General features: G+C 39.9%; 1 protein-coding gene across 2 annotated transcripts; it reads left to right on the top strand.

Annotated features, from left to right (window-relative positions):
- The first annotated feature begins 607 nt into the window (after positions 1-607).
- On the top strand, positions 608-23,730 carry rab11fip4b (RAB11 family interacting protein 4 (class II) b). 2 transcript variants are annotated; one of them, XM_086083461.1, is made up of 14 exons: positions 608-1,017; positions 11,438-11,670; positions 11,755-11,940; positions 13,702-13,836; positions 15,628-15,663; positions 16,793-16,892; positions 17,303-17,406; positions 17,500-17,640; positions 17,744-17,825; positions 17,945-18,082; positions 18,186-18,344; positions 20,306-20,386; positions 20,782-20,925; positions 22,123-23,730. In XM_086083461.1, the coding sequence occupies exons 1-14, from the start codon at positions 940-942 to the stop codon at positions 22,237-22,239; spliced, it is 1,734 nt and encodes a 577-aa protein (XP_085939587.1). In that variant the 5' UTR covers positions 608-939; the 3' UTR covers positions 22,240-23,730. The 2 variants fall into 2 exon arrangements, with proteins under 2 accessions (XP_085939587.1, XP_085939588.1); XM_086083462.1 differs by lacking the exon at positions 20,306-20,386 and having other exon boundaries at positions 609-1,017.

Genomic DNA, 23,730 nt, shown 5'->3' with positions numbered 1-23,730 from the left:
AGTCATATTATAAGAATAAAGGAACAAAAATATATTGTAAGATTTTGAGGATGATGAGTGAGAAAAAAGCCAATGCTGCATAAAAAGCTGTAACTAAAGTTTTTTTTTTTTTTTTTAAGTAGAGGCAAAATATTGATAGATAAAAGTTGTAATATTAGAATGACATAACAAAACTCTAGTTTTTTTTTCCTTCCTAAAACAAAGTTATAGTACGGGAATGAAAACATTTGGTTCTAAACCTGACAATTTGAGACCGGCTGCTAGTTTATTTTTGTATTTTAAATAATAAGGGGGAAAAAGATGAATAATGGAGAACATATAGCGCTGTGACTATTCCTGATTGTTCTTACCTCAAAATTCCCTCAAAGGACAAGTCAGATTCCTGAAGAGTAATTGCAGTTGTTTCTCGATTCTTTCCGCCTTTCATTCATCTTGTGGAAAGTGCTGCATCACAGCAGACTCCCTGTGCTCCCTTGGACAATCGCTTCCCTCACACGGGCCACACAGGCCGACGGGGCGTGACTTCATATGCAAATATAGCCTGAGTGGGCCGTATCTGTAAGCCCCGCCTACGTAGACAGTTGCGTGGCAACGAGCAACGGCCGCTGCTCTCTCTCTCTCCACTTCCCACACGGTGGTGGTGTAGAAAGGAGGGGCTGTGAATAGAACTACTCAAGCCGTGTGAGCGACTCACTCAGGGGGACACTGAGTGCGCTTGCTACTCATTGCTTGTGCGGGAGAGAGAGAGAGAGAGAGAGCAGCTAGTTTATTTTAGCTTCCCTGGGGCTGACCGTAATACTTCAACTCGCAGCGACGCAGCCTTTGGACTTCTATCGAAGCTTCGAGGCGTCCAGACGACGGAAGCACCTGTTCCCGTGTCAGCTGCTCAACGGAGACTGCAGGACCGACGTTCCTTACTAAAGCCCCCGGAACAAGTGGATGACTTCGGTGGATGAAGGTCTGTCTGACGCCAAGAGGGGGGTCGTGGACGGTAGCTCCCCCTCTTTAGGAAGCGAGGTGAGTAATGGGGGCTCGGAGCCGGCGGGGATGACAAATGACACTTGGCTCAACATATTCGATACTTTTTTTTTCGTTTTGAAGAATGAGGCTAAAATAATCGTTTTATTGTTTTACCGGAGTGGTTCATGAAATCCAGTAGGTTGTTGCCATTTTAGTTGGATTTTGTTGCATTATTGTTGCGCAAATGTTTGTAGTGTGTCTGTCGAGCTCAGCTGTTGGTGTTCAAAAAACCTCACACTTCACTTTGCTCTCTCTGTCCTTTTAATTCAGTAAACACTCCCTCAGTGGGGGGAAATAAAGTTACAAAAACGTAGCATTGTCAAGATGATAACAAATCAAAACAACACTGGTGATTTAAAAATTGTACAGGTGGGCAACCTGTGGCCCGTAGGCCTCACACAGTCCACAAGAGCATTTTTCTGGACCGCTGAGCGTCAGAAGTTTACACTCATAAGCCCTAGCACATTTAACAGAACAAATCCATATCATGTATCAGTAACGTAGGGTGAGGTTATTGTCGGATTGACACATTCATGAGATAATCGAGTGCCGTATTTGCCATCAAATTAGCACCGTTAATAACTGGCGAGCTGGTATTTTTTTCCCCTGATTAGATCTTGTTTCGATTGATAGTCCAGTTTTTAGATATATTTTGTTTCATTTTCTCACAACCATGCCAACAAGTTTGTAATGTCTTCCTAAATCATGTCTTAACATGTGCAGGAAGAATATGGATTATTTCATTGCGTGAGAAATGAGGGCGAGCGGTCAAAACGATCATGATTAAGCAATTAGCGTTAAACATTTTGATGTATTTTCTATTAAGACTAAAACAATAATGGTTGCTTTGAATGCAGACTAAAAACACACTTTTTCCAGACTGCTTGCTTAGTTGCTTAAACGTTGCCCATTATTTTCCATTTTAATTGATTTTTTATTTTCTGTTATTTTTATTGTACAGTTGGTTTTCTTACAACTGTTTGTACAGTGACCTCGAGTGCCCTGTGAAAAATACATATAAATACATTTATTATTATTGTTATTCGTTTTACATCAGACATCCCTGAAAATCTTGAAGCCCCAAGTAATAGCCTGTGTTTGCCTAATGGTGAGGCCACCTTTTGTGAGGCAGAATACTGTCTGCCTCATGTCGTGCTTTACCTGTTGCTTTATGTGATCAGCAAAAGTAAATATGTAACACCCAAGTGTTAAATCAGTTCCATATTGGCTATGAAAATTTTTAGTGTATATTAAAAGTGTCTGAAAATAATCTATTGGGGACATGAAGAGAGACAGAAATAGGCTTATGCTACCCTCCTCAACCCAGTTAGTGAGGGACTGCGCAATTCGAGGTGAGGTGAGGCTGCTGGCTGCCACATTCACACAAAAAATTACTTGAACTCAGACTCACAGTTTGGGCTATGAAATCATGGACATTATAAGGTAAAAAAAAAAAGAAGAACAACAATAATTTTATTCAATCATTGGTTATTTTTTTATTCTTTGATGCATCCTAGGAAATCACATCCTCGTCATATGTCACAAAAAAGTTTGAATTGTTGCATCATATTTTAAAAATACATTTAGTATGACCCTTGGAGGACTTCTGAACGCTAAATGGATTTGATTAAGATTGCTTGAACGTTGAATTGAAACACAAAACGCTATCTCACATGATGTTGATAGTTTGTTCTTGTGGTGGTGTTGCAATTTAATCATGTTCACGTGACACTTTTTCATGAAAGTGCAGAGATTTTCATTAAATAGTGCACTGCCTGAGAGGGAATTTTTTTTTAAATTATAAGATGGACTGCATCCTTCTGTAACATGCATGTTCATCTATATCTATGCTAGCATCTTATAGTGACAGGCAGGGGAAAAAAATGCTCTTCTACCACCTATGCATCTGTTGCCATTTGTACAAGAAAATACTGTAAATTTCCTGCCAGCATATTAGTTTTGTATTGAATTAATAGGACCAGATTTCACCATAGAGTAAATCAATTGAGATGAGACGATCCTTCTGACATTTTATCTTTGCTGGTGTCCCGTGAGCTTTTTCTCATGGAAAATGTGTGCCTTGGCTCAATAAAGATCGGGAAACACTGATGTAGATACAATACTAGATCACGTAAATGTTGGACATCTCACATGGCTGTGCAAGTGATACTCATGATTTATTCTAAAAGTAGAACAGTGACATAAGTTAGTTGCCGTGTCATTGTCAACAGCAACAACATGTGACGTGTGGAATACTCCAGGTGCTGGACTGGACGTTACATAATGAGATTAACTCCTTCACATGGAGCCGCGTCATACAAAACACTCTTCTTAGTACTTTTTTCCACCCTCTCTCCCTGCATTCTTGTTTGAGTGTATTCCCCTGTCGGATGGGATTATTACTCTCATTATTGTATTTCAACGTTCACTGAAAGAAGATATTCAAACCACAAATGTCCCGACCAGCACAGTGTGTACACTAGCAATTGAATAACTAGATTAACTCGCGCTACTGAGCTGTAGTGGATGAATGGAGGCTAATCTGGAGTTAAAACAGTCCTTCCTTCTTTTTTGTCACCTGGCAGAATGATACTGTGAGAGAACTATTCTCTACACAAAACACAATGAGACTTACCAAAACATGCACATCTTCTGAGCCACACACTAAACTCGCGATACGTCACACATATAAATTCCAGGACCTGCCAGACTATGGAAAAAAAAAAAGTCAGAAAAATAATGTGGCAATATATATGGGGGTCAGGCCAGCCTGAGCCTACAGTCAAAGTCAAACCAGCTGCCATAATGATTATATTATGCATTTTTTTACCTTTATTTTGCCCCTCGAAGTGCGTTGGTGTTGTAATGCAATGCAATGCATTGTATGAACAATCCTTGTGAAGGCTGGCTTGACCGCAGTCAATGTTAACTTGGATGGCAACTTGATTGATGTGAGAGCAATAAGTTGCTGAGCCGCTTGTCCAATATTAGCTGGCTAGGTTGGTGGATCTGACCGACCATGTGGCTTGTCGTTGCTGAACGTTTACCAATACTCTCTGGATTTGTTAGTACATAAAGTGGGCAGGAGGGCTGACTTAAGTCACATTCTTGCGAATTTGCCCTCTCAGGAAACTGAAATATGCGTATGCGAGTCGATAGAATGTTTTAAATGCATTTTATTTATTCATTTATTTTGGTAGGTAAAAAGCATCAAATAAAGACAATACAATATGCACATTGGAAATATAATAACGTTTTAACATTTTTAGTTGCCCTTTAACAGTTGTTTCTGTTTTTGTGAGAACAGAGTGACCGTGCCAACATTTTTATGTGTCAACGCACAAAAGGCAGGGCCTTGACCACCTGCCGAGGGTCTGCCGCTGCAAACAATGAAATGACCCCCATTCTGCAGATTGACAAAACAGAGCGGTGCCAGCAAGACCAATTTTAAATACAAACAAAGATCAGCTTCCCGTTCTCTTCTCGGCACTGTGACATTTGAGGACACAGACACAAAATGCTTTGGCTATCAAGATGGTAGCCTTGAACAATTTATATGACAGAGGAACCTCAGCTATTTGTGCTGCTATCTCTTATGACGTGACTGAACTGTTCTGGATGTTAAAGCAGAGTGGTTCAGAAAATGGATGGATGGAAGCTTAACTGACGAATCAAGCAGCTGAAATCTGTCCATTTTTCTTTGATTATAATGAACTACGTTGTGATTTGTCTGTCGTTGGTTTGGTCAAATGTGAACGCTATCATTAGTTTACACTTTGAGAATCCATCATCAGTTTCAACCCGCTTGCAACTGAACTCCTTTGGTAGGAGGCGGAAAACAACAGCACTATTCTGTTGATAGTTGTGAGATAAGCTTAAAAAAACTATTACTGTGCTATTTCAGGCTTTAAACAAACAACAAACCCTGACTTGTTTGACTTCCTGTCAATTTTCATTCTGCCTTCTTTGTTGTTGTTGCTATGAAGTGTCTTGTTTTGTGAGTTGGTAAACAGTAAGGAGTTCAACAGGTGTTTTCCACCTTGAGAACAAATGGACTTGACACACACACACACACACACACACACATATGCTTCGTTGACTTACACATTTCAGCTAGAATCAGCAAAACACACAGTTTCTTCTTTGTTTATAGCCGAAGTCGTAGCGAACTACGCTGCAGTCAAGGAAGATTTGTTCAAGTTGACTGTGAGATGTCACAAACAGTAATTCAGTGCTTGAATTGCTTACAAAAGACACTAAATACTACCTCCCCATTTGTATTTTTCCGAGGAAAAGTCATATAATTGCAAGACTCCTTTCATTATTACAACACACATTTTACCATTTAATATTTTGAGTTGGTAATATTCTCAGATATTTTCTTTGTACAAAGCTATTAAGGTGATAACCGGGGTATATGGCAAGGCTGGCTTATTGTAAAGCGAATGGTTTCTGTCATTGCCATGACAGCCGTAGATCCCATGATCGAAAACAGTGATTCTCAACTGGTCGGTGTGGGACCCAAAAGTGGATTGTGGGCAGATAGGAAAAAATAATAGGGGTCCTTGATTTATGACGGTACCAACATAATAGATCAATCCACTACTCATTAGTACTATTTGGGCCAATTTGACCCAACTTGGGTCGCTTTGTAGAAAATAACCCTACAAATTAGGTCATTTTGTAGAAAACATCCCAGAAAAGTGGGTCATTTTATCTGAAACAACCCAGAAAATTAGGTCAAATTCACCCAAACAGTGGATCGGTCCATTTTGTTACACACAATTTTTTTTTGACACTACTGTTTTAGATGTTTAAATATGATACTATTTTTTATATTTTCAATGGCATTTTTTCTTAACAGCATTTTTTTTCATTGTACTTAACTTTATCATCCACTTTATCTACCACTTATCCAGGGTTGGGTCGCGGAGGCAGCGGTTTTAGCACTGAAGCCCAGACTTCCCTCAACCCAGCCACTTTGTTTAGATCCTCCTATATATTTTTTGTTTTGTTTTAAAGTAAGCACTTTGTTAATCTTACCCAACAGTATTGTATTATTATACAGTCTTGAATTTCCTTCTACTACGGTGTTTGACGACAGTCACATTTCATAATGTGACTTAGAGCTCCTTTTTGATTAGTCATTCAGTTGTCAGGACGAGTTTTCACGTTTGGTCTTCATGATGGGATGGATTTCAGGTTTTCCTTCTTCACGGCCGCGCCGCACCCTCAGTTTTATTAGGTTTTGGTGTTTTAATTATATTTAATGACTGCAAAACAGTAAGTCCTGTACTCAAATAGTGACCATCCCACTAATAGTCACCATGCCCCAATGAATTTGCCTTGTGCGTCATCCACTTAATACAAAAGACCAGGTTGCTCTTCTCACATGCAGGAATGAAGGGTCAAATTCAATCTGCAGATATTCCAGCTTCGGACGTAGGATCAGTGGCCTGACAGAGGTGGAATGGTGGCAGTTTGTACAGGAATAGCGGAACGCCTTGACTGGGATTGTGACGCGTTAACACCCGAGACACACACCCTGTTGCGTTGAAAGCAGTTTATTGTCATTGTCCCACAAGTATCAGCGACGTCACGCCAGACGCTGGCACAGACGTCGCCACGCATCTAATTATCTTTTTGTCGTAAGCTGTGTCGCTCTGCCAACATACACTGACCCTGAAACATCCTGTTTCATGAGTTTCTGATATGCCAATTTAACAGAAAATCCATGTGAAAAAAGCTAACGCCCTTAAGTAGACACACTATTTCTACCAAGAAAAAAAGACATCTTATTAAGGCCACATTGTTCTTGTTCTTTATCACAGGGCAAATGAAAACGAAGCAATTTCTTCCCTTGGGTTTTCCTGTGCTTACCTGAGCATGAATGCCTCCACACAGCCACCACAAGCTCCTCCCTGCATTGAGCTTTATTCAGGCTAACATTCCTCGTAATCCAAGATGTGAGCTGTGCACTTTGGGACTCTATTGGAAACAAGCAAGTGTGTGTGTGTGTGTGTGTGTGCATGTGTGTGTGTTTAAAACCTGTGCAGCTACAAGTTACAACGATACTCTTTGTATACTTGCATGCGCACGAGGTGTGTCAGAAAAGTTCCAGGACCGCTGTCACAAAAGATATATTTCAAACCCAGACTCTCAATCAGCACATCTACAACGGGATGTGTGCTTCGTTCCATACATGTGAAGAGGCAGGGCAACTCGTGGCAGCTTCACCATGTCAATGCACCTGCTCAGTACCCTCAGCATCCGACGGGTTAAGAAGAGCGTCGCTGTGCTGGAGTAATCCACTAATTTACCTCACCTGGCTCCCTGTGATTATTTTTCTCTCTCACGATCAAGTTCTGAAGACAACGATGCTCTGAAGGATTCCGGAAGTATCCGTGCATTTGACGCCACAGAGACTACTTCAAAGAGAGAAATTTGTACTAAACAAACTTTGTAGTTTGGATTTCAAATACATCTTTTTTGTGACACCGGTCCTGGACTTTTTTTTGACGCACGTCATATGTCAGGATGAAAAGTTTCTGTGTGGCTTACGTGCCAGTTTAGAAAATAAGATACATTTGGAAGGAGGGAAGGTAGGGTAATTTAACTTCTCAGAATTGTGAGGCAACAGTTCTTCCAGATTAAAACAGTCCTGTCAGTTTTAACAAACTGATAGTGAAATGTGAGTCATGGCTTCCTCTGTGTGGAGCGAGTGAAATAATTTCGAATGCTACACCGTTGTGGTCAGAGTTACGTGTTAAATCATCTATGATGGTGACAGGTGACATAATGTTATGGAATTTGGTAGGGATGCACGATAATGCTATTTTCAACCGATACCGATAAATCAATAATTTAGGAAGTGCCGATGTCGAATATACTTTCAAGTCCTAACGTGTACAAATACATTGAAACATTGTGTAAAGAACCATGAAGCAGCATTTGATTGATATCTCTGCTTGAAAGACAACGAGTAACTAATTTTTCATGTCATGTTTTAAAAATGCTGCCATGTCGCCATGATGCATCTTCTGTGAACACAAGGTCGTGCACATTAGGACCTCACCACTATGCAACACCACCATAGGAGAGGGGAGGGGTTGAGGAGTTGGGCACAACTTGAGCCACAACCACAATAGATGGACCAACGTGGCGTGTCTATTATTATCGGCGCATTTCTTTATTATCCGGTTTATCTGTATGACGTCAAATTGGTCGATAATTGCCGATAATTATCGGCCACCGATCTTATCGTGCATCCCTAGAATTTGGCATGGACTTTGACTTCTTTAACATACTGTATCTTAACAAATGTACGTTTACAGTTGTACAGTTTTGCTCGCTATAAGGATCATTTTCTTCTTTAGTCACAGTATCCCAGATGCCCTGCATATGCACTGTTCTGCCATAAATCACATTCATCACAGTAATGTGATTTTACTGTTCTTGGTCATTGATGCTATCAGTTAACTTCAGGAAACAATGTTTGATGTGATGCTATAATGAGGTTATGAAAACATTAGCTTATCAAGTTTAGCTGCTATGTTAAAACATTTTGCTCTAATATTCAATATCAACTATATTTTCTGTATTAACACATTTTCATTTTGCTGAGAAATCCTCATCTTGTATTACAACTTATAAAAATAATTCAATTGAGACAGGTAAACAAATGATCACTTTTGTTTGGAATTAATAGAAAAGGTTAGTGATTTTTGTTTGTATCTGTTTGCAAGTCAAGTCCTTAAAGACCAATTTCACTTTGCGAATTTTATTGCCTCCTCTTGGACCCTCTGAATGAATTTGAAATGACAGAAGCCCCCACTGGCGACAGCTAGGCCTGAATATCAGAGGCGAGGCACTAAATGCACTTGTGAATATTTTGGTGTTGCCAACATTGAAGTCGCCCCGCGGCAAAGAGGAGTGAAAGCAGGGGAAGAGAGCTACAGATGTAGAAAAAGCTTTTGCAGTCCCATATTAACATTCTGCCGCATTTCCTCTCCTGCGTCCATCTGTCCATCCTCTTCTCACTGCATCGTTCATTCTTCAGCTCATTCAGTATTTCGTTTGCTGTGCTGACTCACACTAGATTCAAAGAGTTTCAGCATCCATCCGATCAACGTAATTATATGCAAAGTTCATTCAGGACCAGGTGACTCTTGTCAATCGACATTTGTTACCTCCCACTCTTGTCACTGTCTAGTTGGAAAGACACCAGTGTTAGATTGGCAGATTATTTTATTTTATTTATTTATTTATTATTATTATTATTATTTTTTTTAAAGAGCTCAGTATTGTCATTCGGTAATGTCATCATCATTGCTCTTTTTTTTATATATATATATATATATATTTTTTTTTTTTTTTTTTGTATGTGTATGTGCGTGCGTGCGTGTATTTGTTAGCTCACCAAAAACCTATTAGGAAAAATCCCATACCGTTCACCTAAACCGAACACCGCCGTCAGGAGACCCGAGGGGACCAAAGAAAACCAAGGAAGGTGAAATCCAGCACCGACCAGACACCACCCACCGGGCCACCCACCAGAATTCTTCCCCAACCCCAGAAACATCTAAATTCCAACAAATCCCCCCCCCCCCCCCCCCAAAAAAAAAAAAAAAGATTGGCAGATTCTAATGGTACATGTTTTTAATTATCAAGTGTTTCATTAACTTTGCATAATGACTTTCATTTTAATTATTCTCCACGTGCGAAACGTGTGACGTTCCAACTGTAATGACACTTCACGTTTGAAAGCAAATGTTGGTTTGAGATTTCAAACCTTCCTCCCTTACATTATTAATGGTACCACGTGTTATTGTTTTCCATCCAAAACAGTTGCGTCCTTATTACACCAAGCCAGTGTTTCACGTTGCCTTGAGCTGTTGTTATGTCTCCCCCCCTCATCAAATAGTCTCCATCTGGGACATAGGCCTCACCTGGAGACCTGCTATATGAATGTTAGGATGTTTGCGTATTAACTGGACAGTAGAAAGCTATCAAAATAAATAAAATGCTTAACATCATTTAACAGAAACACTTCTACTCAGCCATCCACATGACAATCATCTGCAGCTATCGAGACACCAAAACTGTACTACTGGTTAGGTACTTATCTAAAAACAATCCACAACTATTAAATGTAATATCTTAACTAGCTGTGCTCTTTGTTTAATGGTGACACACCCGCTGCGTCAGATGCTTGTGTTGCAAACGGTGGTGGCAGTGCTTATGTGAAACAGGAATTGTCAGAAAACCTGGCAAGAGAAAAGGTAGAACATGCTTCTGTTATTGCAGCTCATGAATGGAAAAAAAAAACCCTCACCTTCCCCAACCTTTTCAACAGTTAAAGAAAATACAGTATGTGAAAACTTTGAATGTTGCACGTGTGATTATGATCTCATCTTAATGGTGTCATTTTATCAACCAGGAAATGTTGCTGCATTAAAGAAGTGGTATTTTTCCAGATGCTCTCACAGTTTATTAATAAACACCTATCAATAGTTCAATACAGTTTTATGACTAATTGTATTCTCACCTGACATCAGAACAAGTGCGACTCTTTTGTTCTGAGATCTCATTGTTGAATCTTTACGTTTGTCTCTGTTTCTGATCATTTGCTCCGCCTTTGTGCACAACTCAGCTTTTTTAGTGTTTCTCCTCTTTAGCAGCCTTTGAGTTGTTCTGTTGTCTGTCCAATCTCATCACTTCTTTCACCTGCACCTCCCCTTTTTGCGCTGCTGTCTTTCAGCTGCTCAGGCATGATGGGATAAGACTTGTCGTATCACACTAGATTGAAACATTTGAATACAATATGGCAGGGCCTGTGGCCTATGACCCATCAACCTTTTCACCCCTCCTCCTCGTCTCCCCACCACATCTTGGTCTTAAGAACATTCCCACAGGGAGGGGATTTACTAACCTCTAATCCTCCTTAAAACGTGAGTTATAATTGTGGCCAACCCAAAACATTTTTTAATAAGATACCCGCAATGTCTACGTACAATGGTGTATTAGGGCCACGTATAAACAAACCTCAGCAACTTGCGAGAAATACACGTAACGTAGCTATAGATTGGATGGTGGCTTTTGTCCACCAGGAGCTAATGTGAGGATTCGTTGGTGGTTAATGGAACACTCTTTATTTAAAATGGAACTGCAGGATGGAGATGGATTTCTACTTAAACTTAACTCGTCATACACGGCAGGTAGACACTTTAAAACAGGCAAGCAACACAGTTGGCAAGGTGACGACTCAAAATAAGAGTAAATAAATTAATTAAATCTAAATTAGTATCCTTACTCGGGTTCAGTTTGTAAAGAGTGGGTTATTTTCTAACCCGATGTTTTAAGCAAATCTTTCATGTTCTCATGCCGTTTTCTCACCTGCATTCCTATCATTCTCCAGTCCAGGGAGGACGAGCAGCACTTCCCGGTCATCATGTGCACACGGGGTTATTCCGACGCCTTACCCAGCAGCCCACTGTTCTCCAGAGATGTAGATGAAGACGAGGGCAAGGAGAAAGACTCAGACAGAGACAGTGCGGTGGAGAGCACCCAAGGATCCGACACCTCGGAGGGTCCCACTAGACTCGGGGATAAAGAAGACATTTTGGGGGATCTCTTCTTCCCAGCTGAGAAGTAAGCTACAACTTATTTTGGGGTTTTTGATGAAGATGTTGTTTATTTCACCTACTCTGCGTTCTTTCCTTGTGTTGCCATCAGGACAAGCGGCACAAGCAACTCTGTGATCTCTGACCTGTCGACGCGCTCCTCGGCTTCCCTGAACGAGGAGCAGTTTGAGGACTACGGCGAAGGAGAGGAGCCTGACTACGCTCCCAGCAGTCCCTGTCTAGATGACGAGACACGCATCAACGGGTACTCCGATCTTGGCTCATCCGTGTCCTCAAGGTAAGAAAGACTCAGAGAACCTACCCTAAAATGATGCATGACATTTCATGCAGGACATTGACTCAACATTTGAACAATCTAATGGGAGATATAGTGATTTCAAAAAAAATTTTTTTACAAACCTAAAAATAATGCTTATTTTTGATCTGGTAAACACATTTGAAACTAGACAATGGCTGCCTCTATTGTCATCTGAGAAGAGTTCATCCTCCATTTTGCAGTGTATAATGTGCAATCGGCCAATAAAAAGTGTTGTCGTCACTGTGTTTACCTTAAAGTGTCTCCACACAGCTGTCTTGGCTCCTTCTTCACCAATCCGGAAAATGAATGTAAAGTTTTTAAAGTGGTATTGGTGTGGAGTATCGGGGCAGTTTTTCGAGTCAGCGTATAAGTGAAGACGAACAGTATCTGCATCCTTAGATCATCCTTACAGCTGTAAAATGCTGAGCAGCAATAGTTTCTACTCCGTAAACTCTCATTACCTGACCCATAGCTTTTGAGTTTTTGCCCCAAGGACCACATTAATATTCACCAGCAGCTCTTGTTTAATGCGATTAAGACTCCTGACTGATAAAATGGAGAAAGCAGCTCTGTGGTTTTTCCACACATACGAAACTTATAAAGTGAGCTTCCGAGGAGAGATTTTTGTTCTAAATGAGGGCCAGATTTTGGAGAAGTCTTAGATTGCACATTGTGGGGGAGGCATGGGAAGCAATTTTAAATAAGTGTGGTTTAGTGAAAAGTAGGTTAAAGGCACAGTCGAGAACAAAGCTGAGCAATGTGCCAAACAACTGGTCGAGACCCTCCATTTTTTTTCTGGGCAAAAAAAATAGATGCAATTAAATTAATTGGATTAGGCCACAGTATACTTGTGTAGCTTGTCAACTATATTTTCACCAATAAGGGATGCCCAATTTAGTAGGAGGGTGTGTCCTCTTAAGAGAAATGCCTCCCTAGAGGTCTCCCTTTTCCCATTTGGAAAGAAAATGTGTAATAACTGTAATGGTTTAATTTCATGTCCATGGTTGTTCACTCATATACATTAAATAGAACATTGGAACTCTGTGGCTAACCAAAACAGCAGTATCAAAGCACATCTCTCAGATGAATTTAAGTGGAGTCTCTTCCTGCATGTTGTGAACAGGTTCCCTGCACATAAAGTTTATTTCATGTTACGTGTTTGCTGTCTGTTCCCGCCCAAATAAAGGCCTCTGCTTTAATAGACTCCTCCCTCCTTTTTCAGTTATGTAAACAAACTACAGGTACTCTAAATAAATGTGCAGTGCACTTTGACCCAAACAATTGGGCTTACACAATGTGAGTTTAATATATAAATCACAGTTTCAAAGTACAGCTTTCATTTGTGGTATTGTAACAGCATTTGTTTCTTGGCCCAAAACGAAGTAACCCATTTCACAGTTCTACATTTTATGATTGCACCTTGGTATGAAGACTTTAATTAAGTCATTACAGTGTAGACTAGACTATATAGCTGTCACATTCAAACAATTTCAACAAGTTACACCCTAAAGTCAAGGAACATTAATTACAGGCAACCTATGGAAAGACAGTATGTGGGTGTGTATGTTGTTTCGCAGAACTTAAGTCACACAGCGTCGCTTATGAATATAATAAAGGAGCATAGATGACTTCGCTTTTGACTAATCCTTCTCGTGCGACACGCAATTTTGGCAATAAGGTTACATGACAGTGCGCTGGCAGCCTGGTGAGAGTCACTTAAGTGTGTCTGTGTGTCAACAGTGCGGGCCAGACGCCTCGGAAGGTGCGTCAACATTACCCTAGCGAGATGGTGGATGTCTACTGTTCTCAATGCAGCAAAAAAGTCAACCTGCTCAATGACCTGGAAGCACGTCTCAAGAGTCTCAAGGCCAACAGGTAGAATGTCACTGTCATATTTACTATCTGTACAATCTGTTCGTGTTGGCTCACACAATACAGCGCATGATATAGTTTTTAATTCACTGCCCACAACTGGCTTACTTGAAACCGTTCAGCTCAATAAAGGGATGGAGCCATTTTCAGCAGTAAAAAGTTAATATTTTGTCCAGAATTAATTTGGTAACTTCATAATTTTTCATGTACCATTAATACCTTAAAATACTAGGTTTTCCACTTGCTGTCAACTGAAGAGGACATCACCTGTGCTGAGGAAGTAGGTAACGACCAATCATGGCTCAGTTTGCTGACCAAACCCAGAAAACAGGTGAGCCGTGATTGGTCGTTACTTAATTCCCCAGCACAGGTGATGTCATCTTCAGTCAACAGCTAGTGGAAAATTTTGTTTTTTAAGTTATTAATTGTACATGAAAAATAATGAAGTTATCAAATTCATTCTGGACAAAATATAAAATTTTTACTGCTTAAAATGGCTCAATGAGTCAAGTATATCCCTATAAAGAATGCACATAATAGAATATGGCAGTCAGGTTTCAATGATTCCACTGTAAGTAATCTGGCACATTTTTTTAATCTAATAAATTGTGTCATTTAAAAGACAATTTCAATTTGAGCTGATATCATAGGTAAAATGTGTTTGTGAGCCCCTTTGGTAAATAACAGGTGTAACTCAATAAAATTGAATATGGTTCATTTAGTTCAGTAGTTCAACTTGAGAAGTGAAACTCATAGCGAGTCGTTCAACACAGAGGAACATACTTCCCAGAAGTATAATTTACATATTAAAAGTCATTTTGATTGTTGTGCTATTCGAAATTCTCATGATAGTGGAATTTAGATTTTGTTTGCTCAAATCATCAAAATTCTAAAAAACTAAATCACAACATAATATCTGTGTGTGAAGTGAATCCAAAGTTGGCTTTTAGAATTGAATCACTGAAATAAACTTCTCCAGATAATAAAATAAATTATGTTTTCCATGATATTGTAATTCATTGAGATGCACTTGTACAGTACTGTATACAGTGTAATGAACAATCGGATGATACTTTGGATGATATTTTGTGGTCATCCATACCTGTTCATATGACAGAGACATTGTCATTGACACATAGGCACGCACACACCCAAATATAAAGGCTTAATTGATTCTTACATAAGGCTTTCACTCTCGCGCTTACCTCATCAAGCATTGTAGCAGGGAATCTATTCATGGAAACACAATCCAGGGTTAGCCGTAATAGTCGTACCTGCCTGCATCCACTCCAGTCATTCATCTTGAATTCCGTGTGGGACTCATAACTGACTTGGCAGAAACTGGTCTAATCCAACACAGTGCTACAAGCTTTTGCCATATAAATATCTTAATAGTCATGGGCAGAAAAAAACTGGTGTTGAGAAGACAAATTAAATAAAATTGGAATAAGCTTGGTTGCTTCGTAAGCCTCTTCATCTGTTGTTAATGTAATTAAAGGGGTCACATTGTCGCACAAATACATTTAGTATGTCTCATCTGGGTCATTTTGAGGATGATCTCAACTGAGGTACACATTCATGAAGCTATAAGGTCTTTTTTCCTGGGCTATTTCCATCCCATGAACAAATAAGGGACCGGGTAAGACGTTTCGTCTTTGGTGTCCTACATCTCTCTTATCGCACACCATTTAAAGGACCAGCTGCTGTTTTTCCCCACTGCCTTGTTGAACCAGGAGACATCTCCATGGCAATTCACTGATAAAACTCTCTTGCTTTTTTTTTTTTTTGGTGCAGCCCCAACAGGAAAATCTCCAGCACAGCATTTGGGAGGTAAGAAATACTCAGCATGTCTTTCTATCTTTGTGGGGTCCATGTTTGATTGTTTTTTAGGGCAAAACGGCATTGCTGAGAGCTGTTCTAATAGCTATTCATGTAAAAACGGCTTACTATGAGAAAAGCCTTGTGGTGTATGGGCCTTCTGATGAGGCAAACCAATTGTGGACGCATTTGCATTCTGACATCCCTTTTTGAAATGAAAGTGGGTACATCTCACCTACCGGTATATAAACAAATATGGCAAAAGGTCAGAAATGGTCAAATATTTGTATATGCCTTGCACATTTGTCTCACAGTTCTGAGGTTAAGGGTTTAAATTTTTGCTCCTGCTTACCATTTTAGCTATGATAGGCACCCATTTAATTTTGTTTACCATTCCAAGTTCTTTGGTCCAACATAAAATGCTGGCAAAGTTAGCTCATTGTTTACATAACCACGCAATGATACAGTAGATGAGCATTTACGACTTTCTTATCGCTCAGCTCCCACGTGCAGTTTTGTACTTAAACAGTCAGTTAATTACTAACTGCTTATTCCAATAAAAGCATTGACATCTCTAACAGAACGTGCTGTAAAATCTTTGCTTCAGGCTGCTCGGTCTGTTGGTTTGAGCCGGGTGAGATGTTTTGTAGCCCCTTTTGCAGCCGCACCAATTGAGTTATAGTGACAGAGTAAAAATGGCCTGTCAGAGCTGATCTATGTATTCAATATAGCACTTGACTTGACTGTCCTCTCTCTCTCTCTCTCTGTCTCTCTCTCTCTCTCTGTCTGCTTTGGTTCCTTCTTTGCCTTTTATTGCCCTCGTTAGCTGTTCCTCCTTTAACTTTCCTCTTTTGAGTTTCCCCAAGAATGAGAGGCCACTGTTGTCCTTTTAAAGGCACGAATAACACAATTGAAATGTCAATTTAGACATAAAAAAACCCACCTTTACGACGCTGCTTAAGCAACTTGTACTATTTTAATTCTGTTTGCACCACTTTCCCGAGTTGACATTGGCCTCGGGTGTCATCGTCTATCATTCCGCCTTCCTCTGAGAGATATTTGTCCAGCCCTACACTTTTTGTTCCAGTCATGCAAAAACACACTAAAGAGATCTACTATGTAACAATGTGTGTTTTCGCAGGCAGCTGCTCCACAACAGCAACTTGAGTAGCAGCAACGGCAGCACCGAGGACCTTTTCCGAGATAGCATCGACTCTTGTGACATCGACCTCAATGAGAAGGTAAGCTCATTTTTTTAAGTAGCAGTAAAGAGCAAGCTGGGTTTTAACTCCTTGGCTTCCTCTTACACTTTTTTTTTTTTTGTAATTGTCAGCACAGAAAAGCAACTAACAGGCATTTGTTACTTAAAAGTCAGAATCTGATACAAAAAAATCCGAAGAATATTTGTCTATTCATGTTTAACAAAGAATAAAGCGAAGCTTGTGGGTGTTATAACAGCTCTTCATATAGTAAAAATCCATGCATCCGTTTTCCTATACCGCTTCACTTCTCACATCACTTTGCCTTCACACTCACATTTACAACTATGGTTTAAAGATAGTTTTTAATTAATGCGATTGGAATGTGGAAGGACTGCTTTAAACTGTCCTGTGAGTGTGAATGTTTAATTGGCGCTCTCTGTCTTTGCCAGGTAAACTCTTTGGAGAAGAAAGTTGCAGAACTAGAGAATGAAATTTTGTTGAATGGCGATCTGAAGTCCAAATTGAAGCAGGATAACACTCATTTAGTACACAGGTATGGGCCAAACTGATGTGCCACATGTTCATAAGCTTGGAAAGCAATTATTTTGTGTAGGAAGAATATTCATTTTTGTTTCAAATATCAAAGAGTTAATGAGCTGGAGGAGCAGCTGAAAGACCAGGAGACCCGTGAAAACCAAAATCTGCTGGGGGAATTGAAACGACATCGAGAGGCCTTCGGCAAAATGGAGAAAGACAAAAACACACAGATTGAGCTGCTGAACAGCCGGTGAGAAATTATTGCGTTATAAGAGACATACATTGCTATATTTGATATCCCCGTCTTTCTGCTTGTGGCTGAATTGATGATTGTGTATCTTTTCTACTTTTAGACTTAAGCAGCTGGAGGATGATAAAAATGAAATGCATGTTGGCATGTGCAGACTCAAGACACAGACAGAGAAATTGGACGAGGTGAGCCACGATTTATGAATATTTTCTTCAATGCACATGTACATACATATGAATGTCCTGATCTTTTTTTTCTTAAAAATTAAAAAAATACACAAACTTGAACGTACGTTTATGCTCAGGAGAAGCAAAGGATGACAGATAAGCTGGAGGACACCAGTTTGCGCCTGAAGGATGAGATGGACCTTTACAGGAAAATGATGGACAAACTGCGGCAGAGTAGGCACCAGTTCCAGCAAGAGAAAGATGCCATGCAGGAGGTGCGGATAAATATTTCATCAATCAACACTGCCTCTCACATACTCTACCACTGACATTATTTAGCATGACTTACTATACTTTATGTCAAATCCTTTTGCGCAGCTGATCGAAGACCTGCGGCGGGAGCTGGAGCACTTACAGCTCTTCAAGCTGGAGACAGAGAAGCCCGGACGCGGTCGCAGCTCTACTTCGAGTCTGTACGAATACAATAGTAGGACCAGGGAGGTGGAGCTGGAGTATGAGGTCAAGAGGCTCAAGCAGGTACTTTTTAATGCGTTATCAGCTCTATGTAACGTCTGTCTGTCTGTGTCTATATCTATATATCTATATATATATATAATATAGTAACTCCTGCCATTCAATGCAACATTGCTGGCATAGGTAGAATAGCAAAGATACGCTATTTCTGTAAATAAGTAATTATATTCAGACCAAATAAGTGAAATTGGATCATTGGTGCGGCACAGTGGTTTGGAATTACTGCCCTACATTATACTATACCTACATAATTGCTTTTTTAGTATACATTAGATTTACTACTATAAAAATGTCATGGATAGTGCAATGGAGGCCTGTTGTGTTCCTAGTTTATGTATTTGATTAAAATTATTCGTACAGTCCATCCAGGAATCCAATCAACAATATTAATGGCCCTTTTGACCACATATCTTGTTGAGTGTTTGTGGGGAGCTGGATTCTATGCCAGCTGATTTTAGGCAAAAGGCAGACTACACACTGGCCTGGTAGCTACATAATCACAGGACACATACAGGTGCTCGTCAAAAAATCAGAATATTCTCCAAAAATTGAATAATTTCTGTAATTCCATTCAAAAAGTCAAATTTTCATAGATTATAGATTCAGGGCCCACAACTTAAGTGATTTCAAGTATTTATTTGTTTATTTTTTACATTATTTGGGCTTCCAGCTCACAAAAGATGGAAAAAAAAAAAAGATGGATGGATGAATGAATGGTATTTTCAAAACAATATGTCAATCTTCAATAGTTGGTTGGATTCCCTTTGCCTTAATACTGCCTCGATGCGCCGTGACATTGCCTGGGGGTCCTGGAAGCCCAGGCTTTCTTGATGCTGGCTGTCAGCTCCTTGTTTTTGGGTCGGGTGGCCCTCATTTTCCTCTTGATATTACTGTATTGGGGCCCTTGTTTTCCTCTTTTAATACAGTACAATCAAGAAGAAAATAAGGGCCACCAGACCCAAAAACAAAGAGCTGACAGCAAGCATCAAGAAAACCTGGGCTTCCAGGACCAATGCCACGGCGCATCAAGGCAGTATTAAGGCAAAGGGAATCCAACCAACTATTGAAGATTGACATATTGTTTTGAAAATACCATCCATTTATCTTTTTTTCCCCTATGCAAAACACTTGGAAGTATGCATGGTGATTTCTTCACATTATTCTAATTTTTTGACATTCTGTTTTAGTGGGTTTTGTGAGCTGGAAGCCCAAATAATATAAAAATAAATACTTGAAATCACTTAAGTTGTGGGCCCTGAATCTATCATCTGTGCAAGTTTGATTTTTTGAATGGAATTACGGAAATTATTAAACTTTTCGAGGATATTCCAATTTTTTACGAACATCTGTATACTGTTGAGATAGACAACCATTCACACTTTCATTGAATATGAACTGAGCCAACATGGCATGCACAGACACTAATAAAAAAATTCCTAATGCTCAATCGTCATTCATTAAGATAGTGGTGCACTTGTGCAGTCACAAAATTACATGTGACTTGGTTCATGTTTATTTCTAGTGCCATTTACAAACCTCTTGACAGCGCTGAATCATTTAAACTGCAGGCCATCTTTGTTTTTGTATTTGTTTGTTATATGAATGAAGGTGCATTCATTTCGAAATTGTGACGTATTATTTGCTGTTTGAGTGAGTGTACAGAGCTGCTGTTAGGTAAACATAGACAGTACGTGTGTAGTTTCAGATGTCCCCACGGTCAACTTTGTACAGGTGGTCACACAGGTGAATTTCTTAATTATTTTTCTCTGATGGCTGCATTTACTATTTTAATATTTCTAATTATTTGTTCAACCTTGTTGCATCTTTTTTTTAAGACAAAAAAAGGGCCACCTGGAATAGGGAAAAAACAAACCTCCCACCAAATGTCCCATAGGACGAACTCATCCCAAGCTTGCCTGCACACTGTAAATGTCTATACTTTGTGTGTGTGTGTGTGTGTGCAGCGATTTATGTCCCAGGACTTTCTTTACCCTGAATTCCAGCAGCTGGGGTTGTCGGGGGCACTGTTTTGTACCAGTTTGATGGTAAAATTGCTTCCTTGACCCCTCCATTCGACATTAACCACTAATCTCAGTGGAGTAGAGAGAAACCTGCCCCATCTGACCCGGGCTCAACGTTGCAGTCCCCTACTAATGATTAAATAAAGCATCCAAGAAAAAGCAAACTCACTTGCTTGGTCAGTGGTCCGCTCAAGGTCATCATGGAGCATTTATAACACGCCAGGCAATACAGGGTAACACTCATCACCTGCTTAATGCCCCGTAGGTATTAACTGTCTTAATAGCTGTGAATTGCTACTTGGATGGCCAAGCAAGTGCATGCAACTTTGCGTGAAGCTTTATTAGTAGCCGCTTCTTTCAAATACATCCCTGCGACCCAAATATGTAACACTTCGTTTTCTCTAATTGTCTGTTTCCAGGAGAACCAGAGGTTGAAGGAGCAGAACGACGAGCTGAACGGGCAAATTCTCAGCATGAGCCTGTACGAAGCCAAGAATTTGTTTGCCACGCAGACCAAGGCTCAGTCTCTGGCTGCCGAGATAGATAACGCCTCCAGAGACCAGGTAACGTTCATAATACGGTCTGTGTGTGTGTATCCAGAAATCGGTCGCAGCACTTGACGTTTTACACATTTCGTTTCATGCATAAATTAATTAAATTCATTTTCCCCTCTCAGAATTCTGTAGACATGAAATACATTCATTTTAAACTACCATAAACTTGGCGCACCTATAAAAGAATGTATTGCATTTTGTAATAAGGGTGTAACATAAAATCTGGAAAAAATGAGGAGCCGTGAATACTTTTCATAGAAGCAGACACGATTTTATGGATTACATTTTTATAAGTGCCTGTTCCACACACAGATCCTGCAAAATTGCTGCAAGAGAAGATAAGGAATTTGTTCACCTGTGCCTTTTACACACTAGGAAATTAGATATTTACTCAACTCAGCTCAACTCAAAAAAATTATCAAGCACTTTAAAACGTCTGTAGCTGCATGCAAAGTGTTGTACATCCAATGTATGCTTTTCCATTTTCCAAACCAGGCTCAACGAGATCATATTGCCACATTGTTCTACATATGACCAAAATGAACACCACAATTGCTGTGGCATAGCTCCAGACATCTGCAAAACTTGACTTGAGGCCATTGGAGTCTTGGTGAATGCTATATGTAGCAACAACAGCTCTCATGTGACCACCCTCAGGCGGCACCTGAAACATGTAGTTGCTTCACACCTAAGATTCATAATTTATAAAGCCTTTTTTAAAGTGAAATGTTTTCAACAAAACCAAGACAAGTCCTGTTGCCTTAATTTAACTTGGATGGATTACCATGATCTTAATGACTGAGAATCGACTAAGACATACATAAACATATGTCCTCTTACCTGAGCCACATACAGAAAAGTACATCGTTGTTCTTTTTCAGAGTAGAGTGACTCGTTACGCATTTTAATGTAGCACATTTGTGCTATTTTTGAAAACCGCCCGCCCAAAACTGAGGCGACTTGAGCCAAGCCATTACTTTGCAGTGGAGAGCAGCGATGGATGAGTCAGCGCAGGACTGCACTGCCTGACATCTTCCTTCATCTGAGTCAATAGTGCAGCTATTATGCTTTATGGAGATCAACACTGGGTCTATTTCTAGCACACCACTGACTTGTCACGCCTGAACCTGTATCAAAAGCACAAGCAATTACTGCATTTATTTGTTTGTCTTTATAAATCTATGGCCTGTGCTACTATTTCCCCAGTTAATGGAAGCCCTGAAGGAGCAGGAGGAAATCAATATGCGGCTACGGCAGTACATGGACAAAATCATTCTAGCCATCCTCGATCACAACCCGTCCATCCTGGAGATCAAGAAGTAGCAGTGACTCCGGGTCTGAAGAGATTGTACAGAACATGAGATGCCCTGTTATGGAACATAAACAACTGGAATATCTCCCCCTGCTGTTTGTGGAATGAAAAACAGGGACATAAAGGGAGTAACTTGATGGTTATGCTGCTGTGACTCTTTAACGTCAACTGTCCTTTTTCTACTCCGTCTGCGTTTTGGGACTGGACAGAATACTGGATACTGGATTATGTGCGCACTGGTCTGAAAACTGGAACACAAATAGCCATCATCAGTTGACATATTAGTAAAGGGACAGTTGGCTCAGTATAGGTTAAGCACTGTGAGACATACGGGCCAGTGTACCGCCATCTGACCCTGGATTTTGCATTTTGAGTAATGTAGGTGGAAAACAAACAAAAAAAAAACGAGAAGATTGTGAGTGATGTTTGGTTCTGGCACGTATTAAGAGAATGTTGTGAAATGTGGCAAAGGTGGTCAGAGAAGACTTTGGAGTAAAACGGGTCATGTACCCAAACAGAGGAGGGTTTTTGGTGAAGTCAAATGAAGGTAATATTTATGTTTCCTCTCAAGAACGTCTTCCAGAAAACTGTCACTCACTCTGCTCAGTTTCATCACGTTGTCACTTTAAGGAGAGGAAGTTGCAGCCGCCCAAGGAGTGTCTTTCAACTGGAATTTACGTAATTGCCATTACCTAGAATCTCCCAATGCTTGAAAGGTACACGGCTGTTAGCAATAATAAGATCAACATAAATGTGACTGGGTGAAATGAATGTGACTACTTTTGTGTTGGCACTGTGGTGTGGTAGAAGACAACATGACTACACAGCCCAATTGGTTGTGTTAAACTTTGTTATAGTGTAAATATCATGAATGTACATGTTGATGTGTCAGAAGGGACAACAATATGCTGTACTATGTCATTAACTGAAACTTGAGTTTTGCTTCCTTGCACAAAAAAAATGGTGTTTTCCCTCTGCATGGTATACTGTATACATTCTGTCTGTGCCTTGGGAGGATGATTTTCAGAAGGGTACGTTCTATGTCTTAATCATTCTCCCAACTTGTAAATGTTATATAGTGCTCATTTGTAAACATGTGCCACTGGCTAGTCTTTTTCAGAATCTATTTTCTACAGATCTTATCAGGAAATAACACGCAATGGCTTAAGTGTCCTATTAGTTGATGCATAGCACAGTGTATTGTGTGGTACCCGAGCAAAGGTTAGCGTTTTTGTCAATCTAAAAGTTTTATAACACTGCGGGGGAATGATTTTGTTGCATTTATACATTTATTATTGTTCAAAGAAAGTCCATAATAGTTTGAGTTTGCTTTGTGCTTAGTAAACTGTCTTCCTAATCTCAGCTCAGTGTGGTGAGCATAGTGAGCATTTTTAACTTCTCCACAAATACCTGCTTTTTAGCGTCTGCTTAACAAAATGGTTTCACTTGGGCTGTTTGTACCATTGTAGAATTGAAATTAAAGGAGCACATGGAGCTAGTAC

Source organism: Leptonotus elevatus, chromosome 8 (assembly GCF_054856555.1).
Source record: "Leptonotus elevatus isolate MCC_2025b chromosome 8, RoL_Lele_1.0, whole genome shotgun sequence".
NCBI classification, from domain to species: Eukaryota; Metazoa; Chordata; class Actinopteri; order Syngnathiformes; family Syngnathidae; genus Leptonotus; species Leptonotus elevatus.
Note: the sequence above shows the minus strand (reverse complement) of the source record. Positions and strands in the feature narration are given on the sequence as shown.

Coding starts and splice junctions, on each gene's coding strand:
- rab11fip4b (XM_086083461.1), top strand. CDS start 940: ATGACTTCGGTGGATGAAGGTCTGTCTGACGCCAAGAGGGGGGTCGTG. Junction 11,671..11,754: donor CTCTTCTTCCCAGCTGAGAA/GTAAGCTACAAC, acceptor TGTTGCCATCAG/GACAAGCGGCACAAGCAACT. Junction 17,407..17,499: donor AACACTCATTTAGTACACAG/GTATGGGCCAAA, acceptor CAAATATCAAAG/AGTTAATGAGCTGGAGGAGC.